General features: G+C 42.6%; 1 protein-coding gene across 1 annotated transcript; it reads right to left on the bottom strand.

The window, feature by feature from the left end:
- Positions 1 to 10,744: 10,744 nt before the first annotated feature.
- LOC147905963 (G-type lectin S-receptor-like serine/threonine-protein kinase SD2-5) lies at positions 10,745 to 13,746 on the bottom strand. The gene has a single exon (XM_087375931.1). It carries the CDS (start codon positions 13,507 to 13,509, stop codon positions 10,975 to 10,977), a length of 2,535 nt encoding a protein of 844 aa, XP_087232057.1. The 5' UTR covers positions 13,510 to 13,746; the 3' UTR covers positions 10,745 to 10,974.
- Positions 13,747 to 18,854: the final 5,108 nt, after the last annotated feature.

Below are 18,854 nucleotides of genomic sequence, written 5' to 3'. Positions count from 1 at the left end.
CATGCCCCCCCACCCCCTTCCCTTTATGACAAGCATGTTCTTTACCTATTTGTAGAATTATCTCTTGCCTTCAAAAAGAGATTTGTATCTATCTTGATTGCCTTGCAAAGGAAGATGATCTCTTAAGTACGACCTAATGTTCACTCATAGCTACCATCCATCGAACATTGTGTTCCTATCTATGAAACATTGTCTTTATTAAAGACTTCAATTACATTCCTATTGTTAGTTTTTGGGGTGATATAAGTTACAAGTGCATGAATTTCTATGTTGGGGCACACCAATGCTACAAGTTAGCAAGCTAAAAGCAACTTAATCACTAAAAGCTAAACAATGTACATCTATGCAAAATATCACATTATCTATAGCTCTCTCCGTATAATAAATGAAAATTTCCCATGCTCCACGAGCACTAGCCCATAACTTCTTGCATACAATTAATTCTTCTTAGTTCTTAGATCAATTTTGTACTCTACTAGTTGGGTTATCATAGTGATTGTATCCATTTTATTTGACAGACATGTGTTGTCCATTGTTTTATGTGTCTAGTATCATGAAATTTGGTTATTTAAAATCAAGTGGTCAATTATCCAAATCAAGTGCTTCTATTTAATCATTTCGCTAATAAAAAAATGTGCGGCATGCAGATTTTTTTAATACTTATTTTGATTATGTAGATTATGAGCACCTTATGAATTAATGGCTGCATTTATGTTAGTTTGTGCGACTCTGGGTGCCTATCTTTGCTAAGAGCACACAATCCACTTGTTGGATTTTGCTGGTAGCCAAGTCTTGCATAGGCAGTCATACACATCATCGTCTAGACATGACGTGCGATTAGATGGTTTCCATGGGAGAATTTATCAGTCATCGGAGCTAAGATCATAATAATTCAATGGGATGAGGGGGGAGGAGTAGTGGCACATACACCCAGCTTACTGGTAGCCTAGCTTAGGATAGGCGGTCATATACATCATCGTCTAGCCATGACATGTGACTAGATGGTTGCCATGGGAGAATTTCTCGATGATCGGAAAAGTCTAACAGTCTGATATGTTCTTACAGTCTATCTCCAGCTTAATGCTAATCTGAGCATGCGCATTAGATGGTCCCTCATGAAAAGTCATTGTTATTATAGTCTGATTCCGACTCAATGCTAATCTGAGCCTGTGAACTAGATGGCCCTTCATGCAAAGTCATTGTTATTATAGTCAATTAAAGAAAGGTAATATCAAAATAGGACATCAGATTAGCATTGAATCGGTTCATCAGACTGTAATAACAATAGTTCTCATTCATAAGAACGAGAACTATTGTTATAGCCTGATGAATCGACTGAATGCTAATCTAAGCTTGTGCACTAGATGGTCCCCCATGCAAATTCATTGTTATTACAGTTTGATTCTAGCTCAATGCTAATCTGAGCCTGTAAATTAGATGGTCACTCATGCAGTAGCAAAATTTTCAGCCATTGGTTTTCCCTCCTCCAGCTATACACATCAGCAGAATTGGATATCCCAAACGAGTGCAATGTGGCCTCAAATTCTTCAAAACACAAATAGGCCACCAAAGGGCATGCTATCGGGTTTGATGCTATGTATTATGAAATGCAATGACTTTTGGCATGGTTATGAGCCATATAGCAAGCAAGTGCATGGAAAAAGAAACAATTCAAAATCATAAATATGTTGGATTTATTAAAAGATCTTTGCACATGCACAAATTGCACTTTTTCAACTTCTTCCATTTTAGGGTGAATCTAGATACCAATACCAACAAGTATCAATGTTTTAAGACCACCATGTAGTAGTCCCACTAGTTTGGATTCCATATTTTCAATCCGTTTTGGTTTTCAAAAAATAAAAAAAAGGTATGGAGTGCACCCTCAAATGGGTGTGCATCATTGGAGCACAACATTGGAGGCCTGTTAATCCATGTCTAATGTTCTTATTTAGGTGTATCCTTGGGTTGAGGAGAAGCTCACGTAGTGTACTTTTGAATGATTACTTGGTTGCATGTATGTATAAAACAAAATTTTGATGTTTTTGAATAAATTGCTATATCCTATAGTCTTCAGGATGCATGCTTCACATGCAACATAGCATTTGTAATGCTTTAACGGTCTCATTCCATATCCTTATTCCATAATTTTTTGGTCTTATGTTCAAGTTGGAATGTGTACTACAACATGAAGATAAAGTTTGCCAAATTTTGTTGAGCAATGCATAAGTTATGGGTCACGCAATATACCTATATACAGAAAACTCCCTGAACCTCACCAAAAATGGCTACACCCAAGCAAACAATGACCCAGCCCATTAGATATCACGAGGGCTTCCGATCCCGAGTCCCACGTCACCCCCTCCTCTCTCTCTCTCTCTCTCTCTCTCTCTCTCTCCCTCTCTCTCTCTCTCTCTCTCTCTCTCACACACACACACACACACACACACACACACATGCAACACCCTCCCCTCTCCCTTTATGTTGCATCATGGCCCATCGCAACCCCTCTCCTTTTTGTGCAAATGCATTTGTGTGTGCACACACGCGTGTGCGCACGTGTGTGTGTGTGTTTTGTTTTGATAGGGGGCAGCGTAGTGTTGGGGTGAAGGGCAGTGTGCCCGCCCACTTGTATAGGGCCCGTATATACTCATATATATATGATAGAGGAATAAGCTAGAGTAGCTTTTGCTCCACCACTTCTAGTGTCTCTTTATCCCTTTGTGTGTGCTCTTCTCTCCCACAACTAGTATCAGAGCACCATGGCTTCAGGCTTGTGGTGTGTGTGGGCATAGGCGGCGCTTCGAGCTTCGAGGAGCTTCGAGTCGATGTGCTTCTTGTGGTGTGCAAAGCTTCCATAGCCATCGGCAGAGAGGGAGCTTCATCAGAGAGAAGGAGAAGCTCAAGGGAGCTTCTACACTGTGGGAAAGGGCTCTTCTCTTGATGAAAGTGCAAAATCTAGTCACGTTACTAGTTTTGGAGTGAAGAAGCTTCTTATAGAAGGCTACAAAGTGTGTCATGGAGGTAATGGGAGCTCACTGTGAGCTCATACATGATTGCAAGCAGTAGTTTTTTACCAGGATCTACTCTTTGGCAAAGGGTTAGTGCAAAAGAGGTAGCATAAGCCCATTCAATGCAAAGGTGTCAAGCCTAATAGCATTTAATAGAGTGATTGGGATGACATGGATGAGCAAGCATGCTCTATCATTTAGTCATCACTCTCGAAGTCAGTCTAATTGCAGGTACAGGATGGTGTACATAGTGTAGATTGCCATGCATATGAGTTCTATACTCGTATATGCCAGATGTATGACCATGATAGTGTTATGTTACAGCATGATGGGTTGAAATGCCCTGATGGGCTGAAATACAGCCTTGATATGCACTTCAGAGGTAGATCAATTGGTAGAAACAGGTCATGTTCAAGGGGGAATTCCAAGAGCAAGTCTAGCTCTTGGACTTGTGTTAGACGTTTCTATTGTGGAAAGTATGGCCACATGAAAAAGTAATGCTGGAAATGGCTAAGAAAATGCAAGAAGAAGAGCAAGGCTAAGAATGACAAGAAGAAGGAGAAGAAGCATGTTGAGCTTCAAGGCGTGGATGCCAGGGTTTCCACTCACAGTAGCAGTGATGAAGGCATTCTTTTGTCTATGTCTGACACCTCCTTCTTGGCCACTGATGTACCCATTCTCGGTGATTGGATGTCAGATTTTATGTCATGATTGTCATGATGGTCAGCAGTCAAGATCCTATTTTGTGAGGAAGGTAGTTAGTGAGAGGTATGTTGAGCCATTGTAGTTGGTTCATAGTGCAGTTTGTGGGCCTATGCCTACCGTTTCACTGGGTGGCGCCTCTTACTTTGTGACATTTATTGATGCTGCTACAAAGTACATATGGGTATATCCAATTTGTCAGAAGCATGATGTATATGATACATTTCAGTGCTTCTTAGGTAATGCTGAAAATCAGTCAGGAAAGAAGCTATTGAGGTTGATGACTGATGGTGATGCAGAGTTTACCTCTCCTATATTTCAGCATCTATGTGATACACTTGGTATCAGGAGGGTGTTGACCACTCCTCATCTTCTGCTCATGATGCCTTGGCAGAAGGCATAAATTGGATTCTATTGGACAGGATTGGTAGCATGCTATGATATGCGTCTTACCGAATGCTATTGGGCTTATGCATGTAAGACAGCTGCATACTTGCTTAACAGGTCACCCAGGAGATCTCTGGATGAGAGTGCCATTTGACTTCTTGACAGGCAGGGCAGCATGTTATGAGCATTTACGTGTGTTTGGCTGCGAGTCTTATGCTCATGGTTCCCGATCGAGGAGGTGTATCTTCCTTGGATACAGTGAGTCTAGTAGGGACTACAAATTATGGGATTCTTCAGCTAGAGAGCTAATACACAGCCATAATGTCTATTTCAGAGAGGATGCTATGTTTAGATAGCCTAGGACTGTGGATAGCAGGAGAGTGGTGTTCCAAGAGGGTGTAAGTGCACTGATACCTTCGAATTCTTTGCAGGGGCAGCCCATATCCCTTGGAGTGGGAGGTTTTTCCCACGGTGAGCAAGTTATAAAGTTGGGACAGCCATGATTACTTCCTGATTTTGGTTAGAGATGGTTAGATGTCTCGAGTATTCCATAGGTTTATACTCCTATGGAGATTGTTGATGCATCTTCTATGGACAGTTACAATTTGCTCCCAGGATGCAGAGTGCCTCTTGCAGATGAGGATGAGGCTATGCATGGTGAGGAGGATACCTTGGCTAATGATGCCCGGTATGATCCATTGGTTGGTTATGCCAGGACAGATGTGGTTTCTGCAGTTATTGACTCAGGTCATATTGCGTATGGGCAGGAATCATTGATACGTTTGCTTCATAAGTGCCTCCATGGCTAGAAGCAGTCCCCTCGAGCTTGGCTTCATAGGTTTGATACCGTTATGAGAGCTCAGGATGTGATGCGCAGTGAGACAGGTTATGGTCTCAGTATTCAAGAGGTTGCTATCCTTCTGAGGTTACTTGCCATATGGTCCTTTATGGACAGGGATGCTTTGCAATGGGAGCTACATGGTATTGATGATGTTTGTCTTCTGATACTTGGTTGTTTCAGTATGGAGAGGGGGAAGTTACTGAGTACACCATTGCCTGTATTGGCTCCATACTTGAAACACAGCAGGTTTGACAATCACGGATCAGTTGAGCAGCAAGCTATGGTTGATATGGCAGCCATAGTACTTCATGCATCCATGACTGTGTTGAGACTTGGTTCTCACATGTTTGCCATTGGGGCTACACTTATGGTTCTTGCTTCCATTGCAGTGGGAGTTGGTAGCATGATTATGGCAGATTTTGGCAATAGGGAAGCGGTTGTGGACATTAGGTCCTTATGCTTCCAGGAGTAGCATGCAGGTGATGTAGGTTGGGTAGACCAGCAGAGGTCTATTGTAGGGCATGTGCTTATGGTCACAGGTGGTACAGAGACATTTTCTTTGCACAGTGAGAGTTCGGATGCTATGGACTTAGCACAAGAGCACGTGGTGGTGAGATTTCACTCTCCCAGTGAGATCTGACATGAGATCTTGGATGACGGTCTGGTCATCTTGTTTTTCAGCCTATGGCTGATTGTATTATATGTGTACTAAACTCCCTTAAAGGCACACTGCCTTTAAGTGGGAGGTTGTTGGGGTAAAGGGCAGTGTGCTCGCCCACTTGTACAGGGCCCATATATACTCATATATATATGATAGAGTAATAAGCTAGAGTAGCTTTTGCTCCACCACTTCTGGTGTCTATTTATCCCTTTGTGTGTGCTCTCCTCTCCCACACGTAGTTAGTTTTCTGTGTTTTCATGAGGTGTCTCATTCCAGGCTCATTCCACTAGTTGGTGGATTTAGATATATCTATGGTTTGGTTAGTTTAGTTACATTATAATTGGGTTGGTTGATTTCAGAGGTGCTAGTTACATCATTGTGTGTGAAGATGTTTTGCAAAATTAGAGTTGCATTGCTATTTGTTTGAGCTTAATTGGTACTTTGAAGTACTAGCATATGTAGTACATGCGCAAAGCTCAAGGGTATATGACAAAAAGACGAGAATGGTAATCGAGCATGCTTTTTATTATTTTTTGTTCTTTAGAAGCATTTAAAAATTTCGTGTGCATATTGTATTGTAGCTTAAATAAGCCATCTTCTTAAGTACCATAAGAAGAAATAATTGCAAAAAATGCACATCATGGGAAAGCATAGATGATAAAAGGAAATTCCATAAAGTATCCTGATAAATATTTGAGGATCTATATGGATGGCATGGATAGAAAGAGGAAAATGGACCACATGTTATGCAAGTACCAAAGCAAATGTTTGTGCAAATGTATTGCATGGCATGCTATCTGTATTATAAAAAATCTTACAGAAAAATCCAAGTAAATGCATTTTTAAACTTAAATCCCAATGTTCACAATTATCAAAATTTATCTCTCAAAGTGACTCATGAAATTATCACATCTAATGGGCAAAAGAATATTCTTGACAGTACAATAAGAAAAAATGAAAATTCTTCCATACATGCCATGCATATGCTTGTAGATAAGGGAGTTGTCAATAAAGTGAAAGTAGCTCCCTTATCATAGTGCATGTGCATGTGTGTGTGTGTGTGTGTGTGTGTTTTCAAATTTAATAGTCCCATCAAAATAGAACCATATAGTTAATCCATCATTAGGATTAAGTGAATAAAAGCACCTAAAATGGATAAAATAGAAGTCAGACCTTTACATCCAGAGAATCGAATGAAATAGTATTCAACCAGAGGATTATTTCATGCAAAAGCTCAGATGTGGGATAACAAACTAGTCGATCTTAACCAAATTTGTAATACAAAGTTTAAATGCTGAATCTTTCCGGCAATTCAAGATCCAAGGTTGTGCCCGCACGCGTGCACATGCACATGTGTGTGTGGGTGTGCGCGTGCACGTGCACATGCGTGTGTGGGGAGGGGAGGGGGGAGGAGGAGTAGTTAGTTTCGTGCATGTGGGGAGGGGAGGGGGAGGAGGAGTAGTTAATTTTGTGTGCTTTAGTTAGGTGTTCACTCTATTGGCTTGTGGATTAAGATATATCTATGGTTTATTTAGTCGATTCATGCTAGTTCAATTTAAATGGGTTAGGTTAATTTAGAGTTGAAACTTGCATTGTTGGATGTGAAGATGTTATGCAAAATTAGAGGTTGTATTGTAATTTGTTTGAGCTTGATTGGCATTTTGTAGCACTAGTTTATGTAGTACATGCACAACTAAGATGCTTTTCATTGTTGTGCTTCTTTGAAATCTTCTTAAAATTTTATTGAATTTCTGTATGCATATTGTTTTGCAACTCAAATTAGACACCCTCTTAAGCACCGTTAGATGCAATAAGTGCCAAAATAGACATCATTGAAGAGCATGATGAAAGAAGGAAATGCTTAAATTTTTAGATAAATATTTGTCTTATTATGTGAGTACCAAAGAGTTGGAGAAGGAGATGTTTGTGCAAGTGTATCATGTGGGATGCTTTCCATATCATAAGAAACTTGGAGAAGACTGAGAGTATATGAACTTTTAAATTTGAAGCCCATATTTTACAATGATCAAAATTCACCTCTCATTGTAATTCATGACATTATCACATCTTGGGCAAAAGAATGTTATATTTTTAGCTTGACAATATAACAAGGTAAAATAAACCTTTCTTGCATACATGCTCCATATACATGCATATGCATATAGATAAGGGAGCTATTGATAAGTTGAATTTGGACTCTTTTATATTAGACAGCCCCACGATTAATAGGTCAAATGTTCAAGAATTCTGAGAAGAATTTGGAAGAGCCGATGCATTTTTCAAGCCCAAGGACTACATTTCTTTTGATTTTGCAAGTGTGGAAACCTTCATAAATGAAAATATGTGGATTTTTTTCTTTCTTGGAATTTCATAAATTATCAAAATGTATTTTCATCAAAATTATTTTGGAAAGCTTGTTTGCTTGTGAAACACATTGCTTAAAAGCTAATGTCCAACTCTTTTCATAAATTCGCATCGTTTTTAGGTCTTGTTAAGGGGTTAGTTGATGTTTCTACTAAGGTCTTCATTTAGATGTCGTGACTCATATTGGGTATTTCAAATGGAGCTTAGGCATTTATAATAATAATTATCATTATAAATATACTATGTAGTATTTTAAATTGCATAGTAGATGAAACAAAAATAGCATTTTCATCACCATGTGTTAGGCAAAAAATTGTAGAGCACATGTATAAAGAGTGTGTCTTCATGTGTGGTCTAAAAAGGATGGTTTTAAGTGGTGGGCCAAATAGGAAGGATACTCTACTCTAGTGGGTGGAGGAGAGGAGGAGGAGAGCTACATCCTATAAAGTATATTCTATTGGGTGGAGCAGAGCTACATCCTTGATGATAACCTTGACTTCGTTGGGTGAAGGAGAGTTACATCCTTGACGATAAGCTTGAATTGAAAATGTACAACATGATAGGTTGAGGTTCATTGTTGCTTTCCAAGTAGTCAATTGTAACATGAGAGGACTTTGAGGAGCCTTGGAAAGGGACAAAAGTCTTTTTCATGTTGTTATGAACACAATATGTCCCTCGTATACAAAATTAAAAGCTGAATTGCAATACCCCCCCCCTTCCCCCTGTAATGTGAAAATTAATGACCTTGAAAGGAGAAGACTTGACAATATTTTTCTTTCTGTTTTGACAAAAAAGGGTGCACTTTATTAATAATACAAGATGGGTGGGGTGCAGCCATAGCTCAAGTGGTCAGGCATCTGCCAACCTATGTGGTTGTCCTACTCAAAGAGTGTAGGTCCAAGGAAGATGTGCCCCTCGATGGAAACACAAGTGGGCGCGTGGGTAAAAAAGGGGAAAAAAAGGACAAAAGAGACAAAGTTTGGAAGAAATGATGCATTTTTGAAGCCCAATGACTACATTTTGTTTTCAACTTGCAAAGTGTAGAATGTATTCTTCACTTTTATATACAAACACATGTGGGTTTTATTCTTATTTGGAATTTTATGAATCCTCAAAATGTTATTTCTTTTAGATCATTTTTTGCATAAATCATGTTGCTTAAAAACAAGGGTCCAACTCTTTTTTAAAAATGGAATAGTTTTTAGGTCTTATTAAAGGGTTAGAGGTTTCCATTTTAAATTTCATGACTCATATTGGTTATTTCCAATGAACCTTAGGGAAGCAGGCATTATGATTATGATTATGATTATGATTATGATATTATAAATATTCTAAGCACATGTTTGAAGAGTGCATCTACATGTGTTGTCTAGAAAGGATAGTTTTGAGTCGTGAGCTAAATGAGAAGGTTACCTATAAGGTCAATTCTATTTGTGGAGGAGAGTTACATCCTTAATGATAACTGTGACTCGAAAGTCTAGGTTGTTTTCAAAGTGGTTTAGTGACTTGAAAGTCTACAATATTAGAAGGTCAAGGCTGTGTTCCAAGTAGTTATTTAACTCGAAAGTCTAGGTTGTTTTCAAAGTGGTTTAGTGACTTGAAAGTCTACAATATTAGAAGGTCAAGGCTGTGTTCCAAGTAGTTATTTAGTCATGCGACTTATGAGCATGACTAGGAAAAAGGAGAAAAGAAATCAATAACATTTTTAATGTGAGAGCACATTGGCCCTACTAAGGTCTACTAATGATGTGGAGCATTAGAGACACAATGCTAAGAGCATGGAAAGGCCCACATGGTCGGCTACATCTATGGAAAGCTAGCATGTTTTGCTAAGGGTCCTAATAATTATGAGGAGCATTAGAGACGCAATGCCAAAGGCATGGAAAGGCTCAAATGGTGGGTTACATCTATGGAAAGTTAGGAAAATCTTTTGCCTAATTTGTTTTTATTTTTCGTTTTGAGGGTATTTGAAAACCTAACTTGAGTTATGTGTTGTGTACCCTAATCCTGACCTACTAGCAACTAGTGTTCCTTTCATTTGAGTGTATTGGGTCAAGCTGAACTTTTTTGAAGATTAAAAAAGAGAATTACACCTTAAAGAAGATTAAAAAAAGAGAATTACACCTTAAACATGTATGAAGCATTTTGCCCTAATCCTGACCTACTACCTCATCTATTTTTCATTTGGTTAAAGAGGGCAGTTGGCCATTTTAGAAAGGTTTTGTTAATGGTTGCCTTTCTTTGGTGGTACCTCAACTACTCTTCCTTTCTAGGATGGTGTTGTTAATGGTTGCCTTTCTTTGGTAGTAACTCAACTACTCGGCCTTTCATTAAAGTTTGCCATATTGGTTGTTGGCCTACCTATGGAAGGTTGGAGCTTCCCTAAGGTAAAATAGGTATTTTTTAAACATTTCTTTTTATTTTAAGATGATTGGTCCAAGTATGCTCCTTGTAAGAGGCTTTAATGCATGCATTTAGTGACTTTGTCCACTTTGTCCTCTTTGGCCTTGCCCCCCCCCCCTCTCTCTCTCTCTTTCTTCTTCTCTCTCCCCTCTCCCCTCTCTCTCTCTCTCTCTCTCTCTCTCTCTCTCAAGCCCCCCCCCCCTCTCTCTCTCAATGAAATTCATCTTGTTTTTATGTTGTTATGAAACAAGCGAGAATCAATATTGAATACGCCATGTACCCACTGTTTTTGTACTTTTTAAAAATAAATAAATATATATTATCTTTTCTCTGGAAAAAAATTAATATAGTATACACTCTATACTGAAGGCTACAACTTAAGAAGACTCCTTACATGTTAAAAAAGCGGTCTTGTAGACCATTCAGAGCTTGTTCTCACCATCACAGAGCCCTTAATAACAGGCTGTCAACGTTGGGGCCAGAATCCCGAGGAGGCATAGGGGGCGGCAGATTCGGTAAAAGAGGTGGAGGAGAAGATCAGAATCTAATGGAGGCATGATAGGGGACGGCAGACTTGAAAGAGGACGAGGAGCAGGAGCAGAAGATCAGAATGCAGTGGAGGCATGATAGGGGACGGCAGATTTGGACGAGGAAGAGGAGGAGGAGAAGAAGCGGGAGGCACGGCGGAGGAAGGGGAGGGTGACTTCGCTGGTGGTGAGGCGAGCACCGGCTGGCCGAGAAGCATCGATCTGGAAGGGCGAAGAGCCGGCGAAGGAGTCGTCGTCGAAGGGCGGGGAGGGAGGAGGAGGCGGGACGGAGATAGCGAGGTCGCCTTCGAGCATGCGGACGACACGGCTCATGGCGGGGCGAGAGGCGGGGTCCTCTTGCAGGCACCAGAGGGCGACGAGCAGGAGACGCTGAGCGTCGGCGAGGAGGTCGTCGTTGGCGTCGAGAACGAGCGTCGTATCGAGAATTTCCGGCACCCGGGAGCCATCTCCGGCGCTGCGCAGCGCCCATTCCGGCAGATAACTCCGGCTGGACTCGACGGAACCGTCGTAGTTCCGTCGTCCTGATAATATTTCCAAGAGAACCACGCCGTAGCTGTATACGTCGGCCCTTTCGGTGATCGGGTGCCGTCCGGTGAGCCATTCCGGCGCGAGGTATCCGCGGGTGCCGCGTACGTTGGTCTCGAACGAAGTCTGCTGCCGGCGGCTCATGAGCTTCGCCAGCCCGAAGTCCGACAGTTTGGCATTTCCGTCAGCATCGACCAAGATGTTTTCGGGCTTCACGTCGCAATGGATGATACAATCGGGGCTACCTTCGTGCAAGTACGTCAATCCTCTCGCAACTCCGACGGCCACGGCCACCCTCTCCGTCCATGAAAGTCCGTCACTTCCTCCGCCTTCCTTGAACAACAATCCGTCCAGTGATCCTCTGTCCATGTGCTCATACACCAGCAGCCTGTGCTTCCCCTCCAAACAGAACCCCCTCAGCCTCACCAGATTCAAATGCCTCACCGTCCCTATCGTCGCTACTTCGGCATGGAACTCCTTCTTCCCCTGCATCGCCCCCTCCAATTGCTTCACCGCCACCCTCGTCCCATCCCCCAGCTCCCCCCCGTACACCGACCCGAACGATCCCCCCCCTATCCTCTCGCTGAACCCCCTCGTCGCCGCCTTCAGCTCCCTGTATGAATACCTCGGTGGTAGCCCCGGTAATGCCCCCAGCAAGAATTCTTCCTCCTCCACGTGCGCTACCTTCACGTTGTACCTCACAAACCGCCATAGTAGTAAACAGAAAACAATCACCACTACGGGTATGCATACCCCCAGGATTATCGCTAGCGGAGACCGCGGCTTTCCCTGTACTTTTACATACAGATCGTAAGCATACTGTTGGGTGTAGTTCCCATACACAGACGCACTGAAGGTGCGCATCTGATGTGTAACCAGACACGATCCATTCGCAGCATAGAAGAAGCCCAGGCAGGAACAATTGCTCGTGCAGAGACTTTGGCACTGCTTAAAACTGAGATTTGGGGGCGATGATAGAGGCAGAGCAAAGTAAGAAGCGTAGGGAACTTTGACAAAGTCATTACCGTGAGGACTGTTGCAAACCAGGCCACGGGGAGGGACGCAGCCGTTCAGTGTGACCAGAAGATTGAAGGTGGGAGGACAGGCGCAAGCCTGGCCGGGAACACAGAGGCCGTAGAATCCACAGTCGTCTGGTAGAGCGCATGCTTCCTGGATGACCTGTAACTGCTGAGCCCACGAGTTGCTCGCATTGATGTACTCGAAGAGCCGCATGTTACCGTCATCAGCGATGATGAAACGCTGCAGCGCACTTGGGGCGGGACTATTGCTAGTGTTGCCTGCGTGACTTACTATGTTTGCATTATTGTCGAAAAGAGAGATGCTTCCGTTCACAATGGCAGCATATGCAACTTGACGATTGTCAGGAAAGTGAAGCTGCCAATACGGCTCCTGCTCCACATAGTCCGCATAGGCAACCAGTCGGTGCTGCTCCAGTCTCAGAATGTTTGTTCCGACGGATGGGTATCGATTGCGGGCAGACACCACTAGAGTCATCCCAGGAAGAAGCCGCTGATTAGGAAGCAGAGTGTCGGTGGGATGATCGAAAGACTGCCAGACAATTCCCCCGGAGGCGTTCAACAAAACTAAGTTCCCTTCCTCCCGCAGTTCCATGGCTTGCACGCCTTGATCTGTAGTGCCGCTGTTCCAAACCAAAACATCTACACCCTTGCCTTCCACCGTAATCACAAGATTTCCATCCTGCCTCAGAGATAGCGAAGTATAACTACCGCCCAAGTTATCGTACTGGCCGGGATTAGTACTGACCCGGTAAGTGTACCACACAAGAGTAGCGGATCGAGTATGTACAATCCCCACGCTATGCGGATTGGATTGGCCGGGCAGCGTCCCAAACTGAAGCTGAAACGTACCGTTCGGAGATTGTAGAAGGTTCTCCAAAGCATCCTGTGCATAATCCGATGGCGCCATGGTGTAACTGAAATTAAGCTTCACGCGAGATTGTAAAGCAGTTTGACCGGAGCAGACATGATGCAGCAGAGCCAAAAATAAAAGCCACAGGAGCCTAACTGGGCAAGGAGGAAACATCATAGAACAGACTGAGAAGAAACTCCGAGATTGAAGCTCTAGGACTCAACCAAGTGATTGTCGAGTGTGCCCGGAGAGTAAGTGAAGCTATGAGGTGAGAAGGGCTGGAGATGCGTACGAAAGAGGCAAAGATCAAAGGACTCGAGGAACGATGACGACGAGCATTATCTATTGGAACCAATGCGACACCAGAAATAAAACTATAGGCTAATAAAAGTGTTTCCCCATCGCTCCAAGAATATTCGGTTTGTTGAACTGTTCAAAGTTTACACGTTAAGACATTCAACTCAACATTCTTCTTAACACGTTCAAAGGCCAACGGCCTTAATCTCACGGTGCTTTAGTGGAAGGGGTGTGTGTGTGTTTTAGATCACAGGCAAAGGGCCTTTGCCCGCTGAGATCTATTTTTGGCCTGCCCTTTGGTAATGCTTCAAATTGGGCAAAGCAGAAATCAGGCATTTTAAAAATTTTTGAAAATGCATTTTTCCTATTGGACAATATGTTGACTCTTCTTCAGAGACTCTCTCTCTCTCTCTCTCTCTCTCTCTATCTATATAGATATATATATATATATCCCCTGCTTTATCTCCTCAAGTCTTCTTATACACCATCTCCACCTTTTCTCCCTCACCCCCCCCACCTGTAAGAAAACAATACAACGTCTGTGCTCAACAGATAACAAGAATTCGTATGCAAGAGAGAAAAGTTGATAGTATGGAGAATCAAAAATTTGATTATTGTAAAACTGATACAATAGATGGCGCTACCTTCCAGCCGTGCGGTCCTGTGTGAGAAGCTTCGATGGCATGCTGGAAACAGTAGAGGACGGAGGCTAGATGCTAAGGAATCAGGGTTGCTGTAGCCAGTGATGAATATGGGCTTCACGGGCCTTCTCTTATATAGCCACCAGTCGTAGTCGGTTAGACCCAATTGGGAAACCGTCCAGTCGGCCCAAAACGACCGACTGGAGGTCGGTCCCGAAATAGGCCACCGACCACACGTTAGAACCGTGGCGCAGAATAGAGCAATTGACCTACGATTGCCATTCCTCCCAAAGCCATCCGGGATCATCTGGGGCTCCAAACGGGCCCCGCAACCCAAGAGTGGACTGCCCCGAGAAATGCTCCATCTACCCTCAGTGCGGTCAGTCATGGGATGCCTTCCCGCACTTGCATGTAGCCTAGTTGGCTGTGTGCCAACTCTATCTGAAGCCGTCCAGCCATCAGGCCACACATGGCCCCCATCTGGTGTCCAAACCAGGACCTATCGGATAACCGAGCTACTCAAATGCCTTCTCCTCATATGGGGGGGCTTACAAGTAGAGTTAGCTGGTTTCCGCGTAGTTACACGAGAGTGGAGCATTGATATCTAACACCCCCCCTCAATGTCCACCCGTAAGTGAACTACTTTTTCGACCCAATGCTAAGTCGATGAAGATGCCTCTCCAGCAAGTCTCTTCCAAGAGCCTTCGTGAAGATGTCCGCAGCATTCTCTGTAGTCGGACAGTACACTAAGTCGACCTCTCCATCCATGATGAGCTCGCGTACAATGTGATATTGAATCTCAATGTGTTTTGTGCGAGCGTGGTACACCGGGTTCTTGGCAATTGCCATGCAACTCTGATTGTCACATGATAACTGCGTAGGCTTGTTCTGCACTGCACCCATGTCCCCTAAAATCCTCCTTAACCACACTGCCTCACAAGAAGCAAAACATGCTGACTTGTACTCAGCCTCGGTAGAAGAAAGAGCAACTGTAGGTTGCTTCTTGCTGACCCATGACACAGCTCCAGATCTAAGTGAGAAATAGTAACCTGTCACTGATCTCCTGCTGTCCACATCTCTTGCCCAATCCGAGTAACATAATCCGGTCAAGATGTTGCCCTTGGTATAGGTGATGCCATAATCAAATGTGCCTTTGATGTATTTCAGCACCCGCATCCCTGCCCTCCAATGGTTCTCCCAGGGCTTATTAGAAAACCTGCTTAGTACACTGGTCGCAAAACTGATGTCCAGCTGCGTGTTACACAAGTAAATCAAACTGCCCACAAGCCTTCTGTACTTCACTTCGTCCACCAGTGGTGATGAATCCTCATTTGAGAGCTTCACGTCAACCTCCATAGGGGTGCCAAGTGTCTTGCACTCAGCGATGCCAAATGCCTTCAGTATCTCTCTAGCATACTTCAGCTGTGAGATGAAGATCTGTTTTGGCTCTTGCCAAACTTCAATCCCCAAACAGAAATGCATGAGTCCGAGGTCTGTCATTTCAAACTCTCTTCATAGCAACTGCTTTGTCTGCGATATCTTTTCTTCATGGTTCCCTGTTATTACAAGGTCGTCCACATAAAGGACCACGATCATACAACTGCCTCCTTCTCTGTAGATATACAAATTTGCATCAGATGGGCTCCTCTTGAACCCGTTTTGCAGAAAGTAGGCATCAATTCGCTGGTACCATGCTCGTGGGGCCTGTTTCAGCCCGTAAAGTGCCTTCTTCAGTTTGAGTCATCCCGTTCACAGCCTTCGTGTAGCTACGATTCAGAATGTAAACTGCCGTGTTACATGCTTGAGCCCAGAAAGTCTTTGGCAAATCTTTCCCTTTCATCATACTCCTACCCATTTCGTAGATGACGCGCATCTTGCGCTCTGCTACTCCATTTTGCTAGGGTTTCTGCCTCTTGATCCCGTGACTTTTGCAGTAACTTTTGAATTCACTTGAGGTGAACTCACGACCTCTGTCTGATCTCAACTTCTTCACCTTCCTCCCCGTTTCTTTCTCGACCATTACATGCCATTCTTTGAACTTACTAAAAGCCTCATCTTTAGTCTTCAGGAAGTATATCCATATCCTTCTACTGTAGTCATCGATTAGGTCATGAAGTAGTAGGAACCACCCAAAGCTTCCGTCTCCATCTTTCCACAGAGGTCCATGTGAACGAGCTCTAGAGGAGCCTTTGCCCTACTGGCCTCTTTAGGAAAGGGCTGCCGATGCTACTTGTCCATCATGCAAGCTTCACATACATCGGGTTGATCTATAATTTCAGGTAGGTCTGCAATCATCCCACTTTTATGCATCTCCTTTAAAGAACTATGGTTTAGATTACCAAACCTCTCATGCCACAGCTTAGTGTTGCTCACATCGGCTTGAGCACTGAAAACTGAGAGTTCGTAGATGTTGTTGCGTTGTGTACCTTTACCAATGACCTTCCCTTGAAGATCCAAAATCTGTGCGCCATTCTTATCGAAGTGAACTTTGAGGTCCCGATCCGTGATCGTAGAAATGGACAACAAGTTCCTCTTGATATCTGGCACATAAAGAACATCGGACAACTGTTTTACAACTCCATCTGACTTGAGAGCAATCATACCTTTTCCTTTTGCTAGACATTTTGCATCATTGCCGGCTGCTACCAGGATGTCATTCCCTACCGGATGTAGAGAGGTATACCAATCCTTACGACCGGTCATGTGGCACGATGCACCACTGCTGTCAATAATCCAAGGTTCATCTAACACCTATTTCATTAATTTTGGACTCTTGCACTGTCCAAATTCATTTTGTGAGATAATTCTGGATAAAACATTTCAAAAAAAGAGGCTCTTATAAAACAAAACATTGAGTCAAAAAGGAAGATTTTAAAAAATCAAATTAGAAAAAATGACGTGAGATGTTAAAAATAGAGTACATCACATTGTTAAAAGAGACAAAAAAGTAAGATTTTAAAAAATCAAATTAGAAAAAATGGCGTGACATGTTATGAAAACTAGAGTACATTTCAAAAAGAGCACATCACATTTGTAAAGAAGTAGATCATATTACTCAAAGCCATATGGTGCCAAAAAACACCTTAATACAGTCTCTCTTAACATCATCTTAACATCACATTTGTACAAGAAGTAGAATCTCATATTACTCAAAGCCATATGGTGTCAAAAAACACCTTAATACAAGGCCATATGGTGTCAAAAAACACCTTAATACAAAGCCATATGGTGTCAAAAAACACCTTAATACAGTCTCTCTTATCTAAGTCTAGAAGATCTCATCATTGGTCTCTCTTATCTTCTCAAGAACCCAATCCTTCACTGCCTCCACAGCTGTATCCTCAACATAATTACATGCGAAGAAGAAGTTTAAGCAATCACAAATTGTTTCTTTATAATTTCTCTGAGAGGCTCTTATTGTTCTCTCAGCATCCGCATCAAATCGCCCATGACGAGAGCTGCGATAACGCAGGTTACTTAAGAAGTCTAATAGATCTTGTCGTGCTTTTATCATACATCTTAGAAGTCTTTCACTGTCTGCTATCTTGAGAGTCTCCTCCCTCTCTGCGTGCCTTTGTGCAGCAAATTCCTCTCTCTCCATGTGTGTCAAAGGAGAACCTTGTCGAATTCTGGCCTCTCTCTGTGCTCCTTGGTCAGCAATCCATTCTTTGAGATTGTTAATTCCGAACTCCACGTCTTCGACAATGCCAAGGACATCCATGGGTGGGGAGATGATAAAGAAAGGGAGATGGACTACGATGCAAGAAAGAAGAGAGTGTCTGCGGAGGAAGAACTAGGATAGAAGAATACTTGGTTATCAAGATGGATGAAAGAAGACTCTGAGAGTGTTTGCGGAAGGACTAGGATAGAAGAATACAAGTTAATGAGAAGCACTAGGATGCAAGAAAGAAGAGAGTGTCTGCAGAAGAACTAGGATAGAAGAATACTTGGTTATCAGGATGGATGAAAGAAGACTCTGAGAGTGTTTGCGGAAGGACTAGGATAGAAGAATACAAGAAGAATACAAGTTAATGAGAAGCACTAGGATGGATGAAAGAAGAGAGTGTTTGTGGAAGAACTAGGATAGAAGAATACTTGGTTATCAGGATGGATGAAAGAAGACTCTGAGAGTGTTTGCGGAAGGACTAGGATAGAAGAATACAAGTTACTCAGAAGGACTAGGATGTAAGAAATAAGAGAGTGTTTGTGGAAAGACTAGGATGGAAGAATACAAGTGCACTAAGGCACGATGTGTTCACTACGATAAGGATAAGGGTTGGAATAAAGTGAGTGGCACGATGTGTTCACTATGATAAGGGTTGGAATAAAGCGAGTGGAGATTGAATGCTCTACTTTAAGTGAGTGGAGATGATAAGGATAAGGGTTGGAATAAAGTGAGAGAAGCATTGCGAATGCTCTACTTTAAGTGAGTGGAGACTGTCCAACTGAATAAAATTCTCATCACACAAGGATTTATTTCCAAATAATCACATCATCACACATTCATATCCTAAAATTGTGTGCATGAAGAAATATATTACAAATATTACATCATCACATATTCATATCAAAATTCTCATCACA

Source organism: Dipteris shenzhenensis, chromosome 1 (genome assembly GCF_047967505.1).
Source record: "Dipteris shenzhenensis isolate YYH24624 ecotype China chromosome 1, Dip_SZ_1.0, whole genome shotgun sequence".
NCBI classification, from domain to species: Eukaryota; Viridiplantae; Streptophyta; class Polypodiopsida; order Gleicheniales; family Dipteridaceae; genus Dipteris; species Dipteris shenzhenensis.
This window is presented reverse-complemented; position numbering and strand designations above follow the sequence as displayed.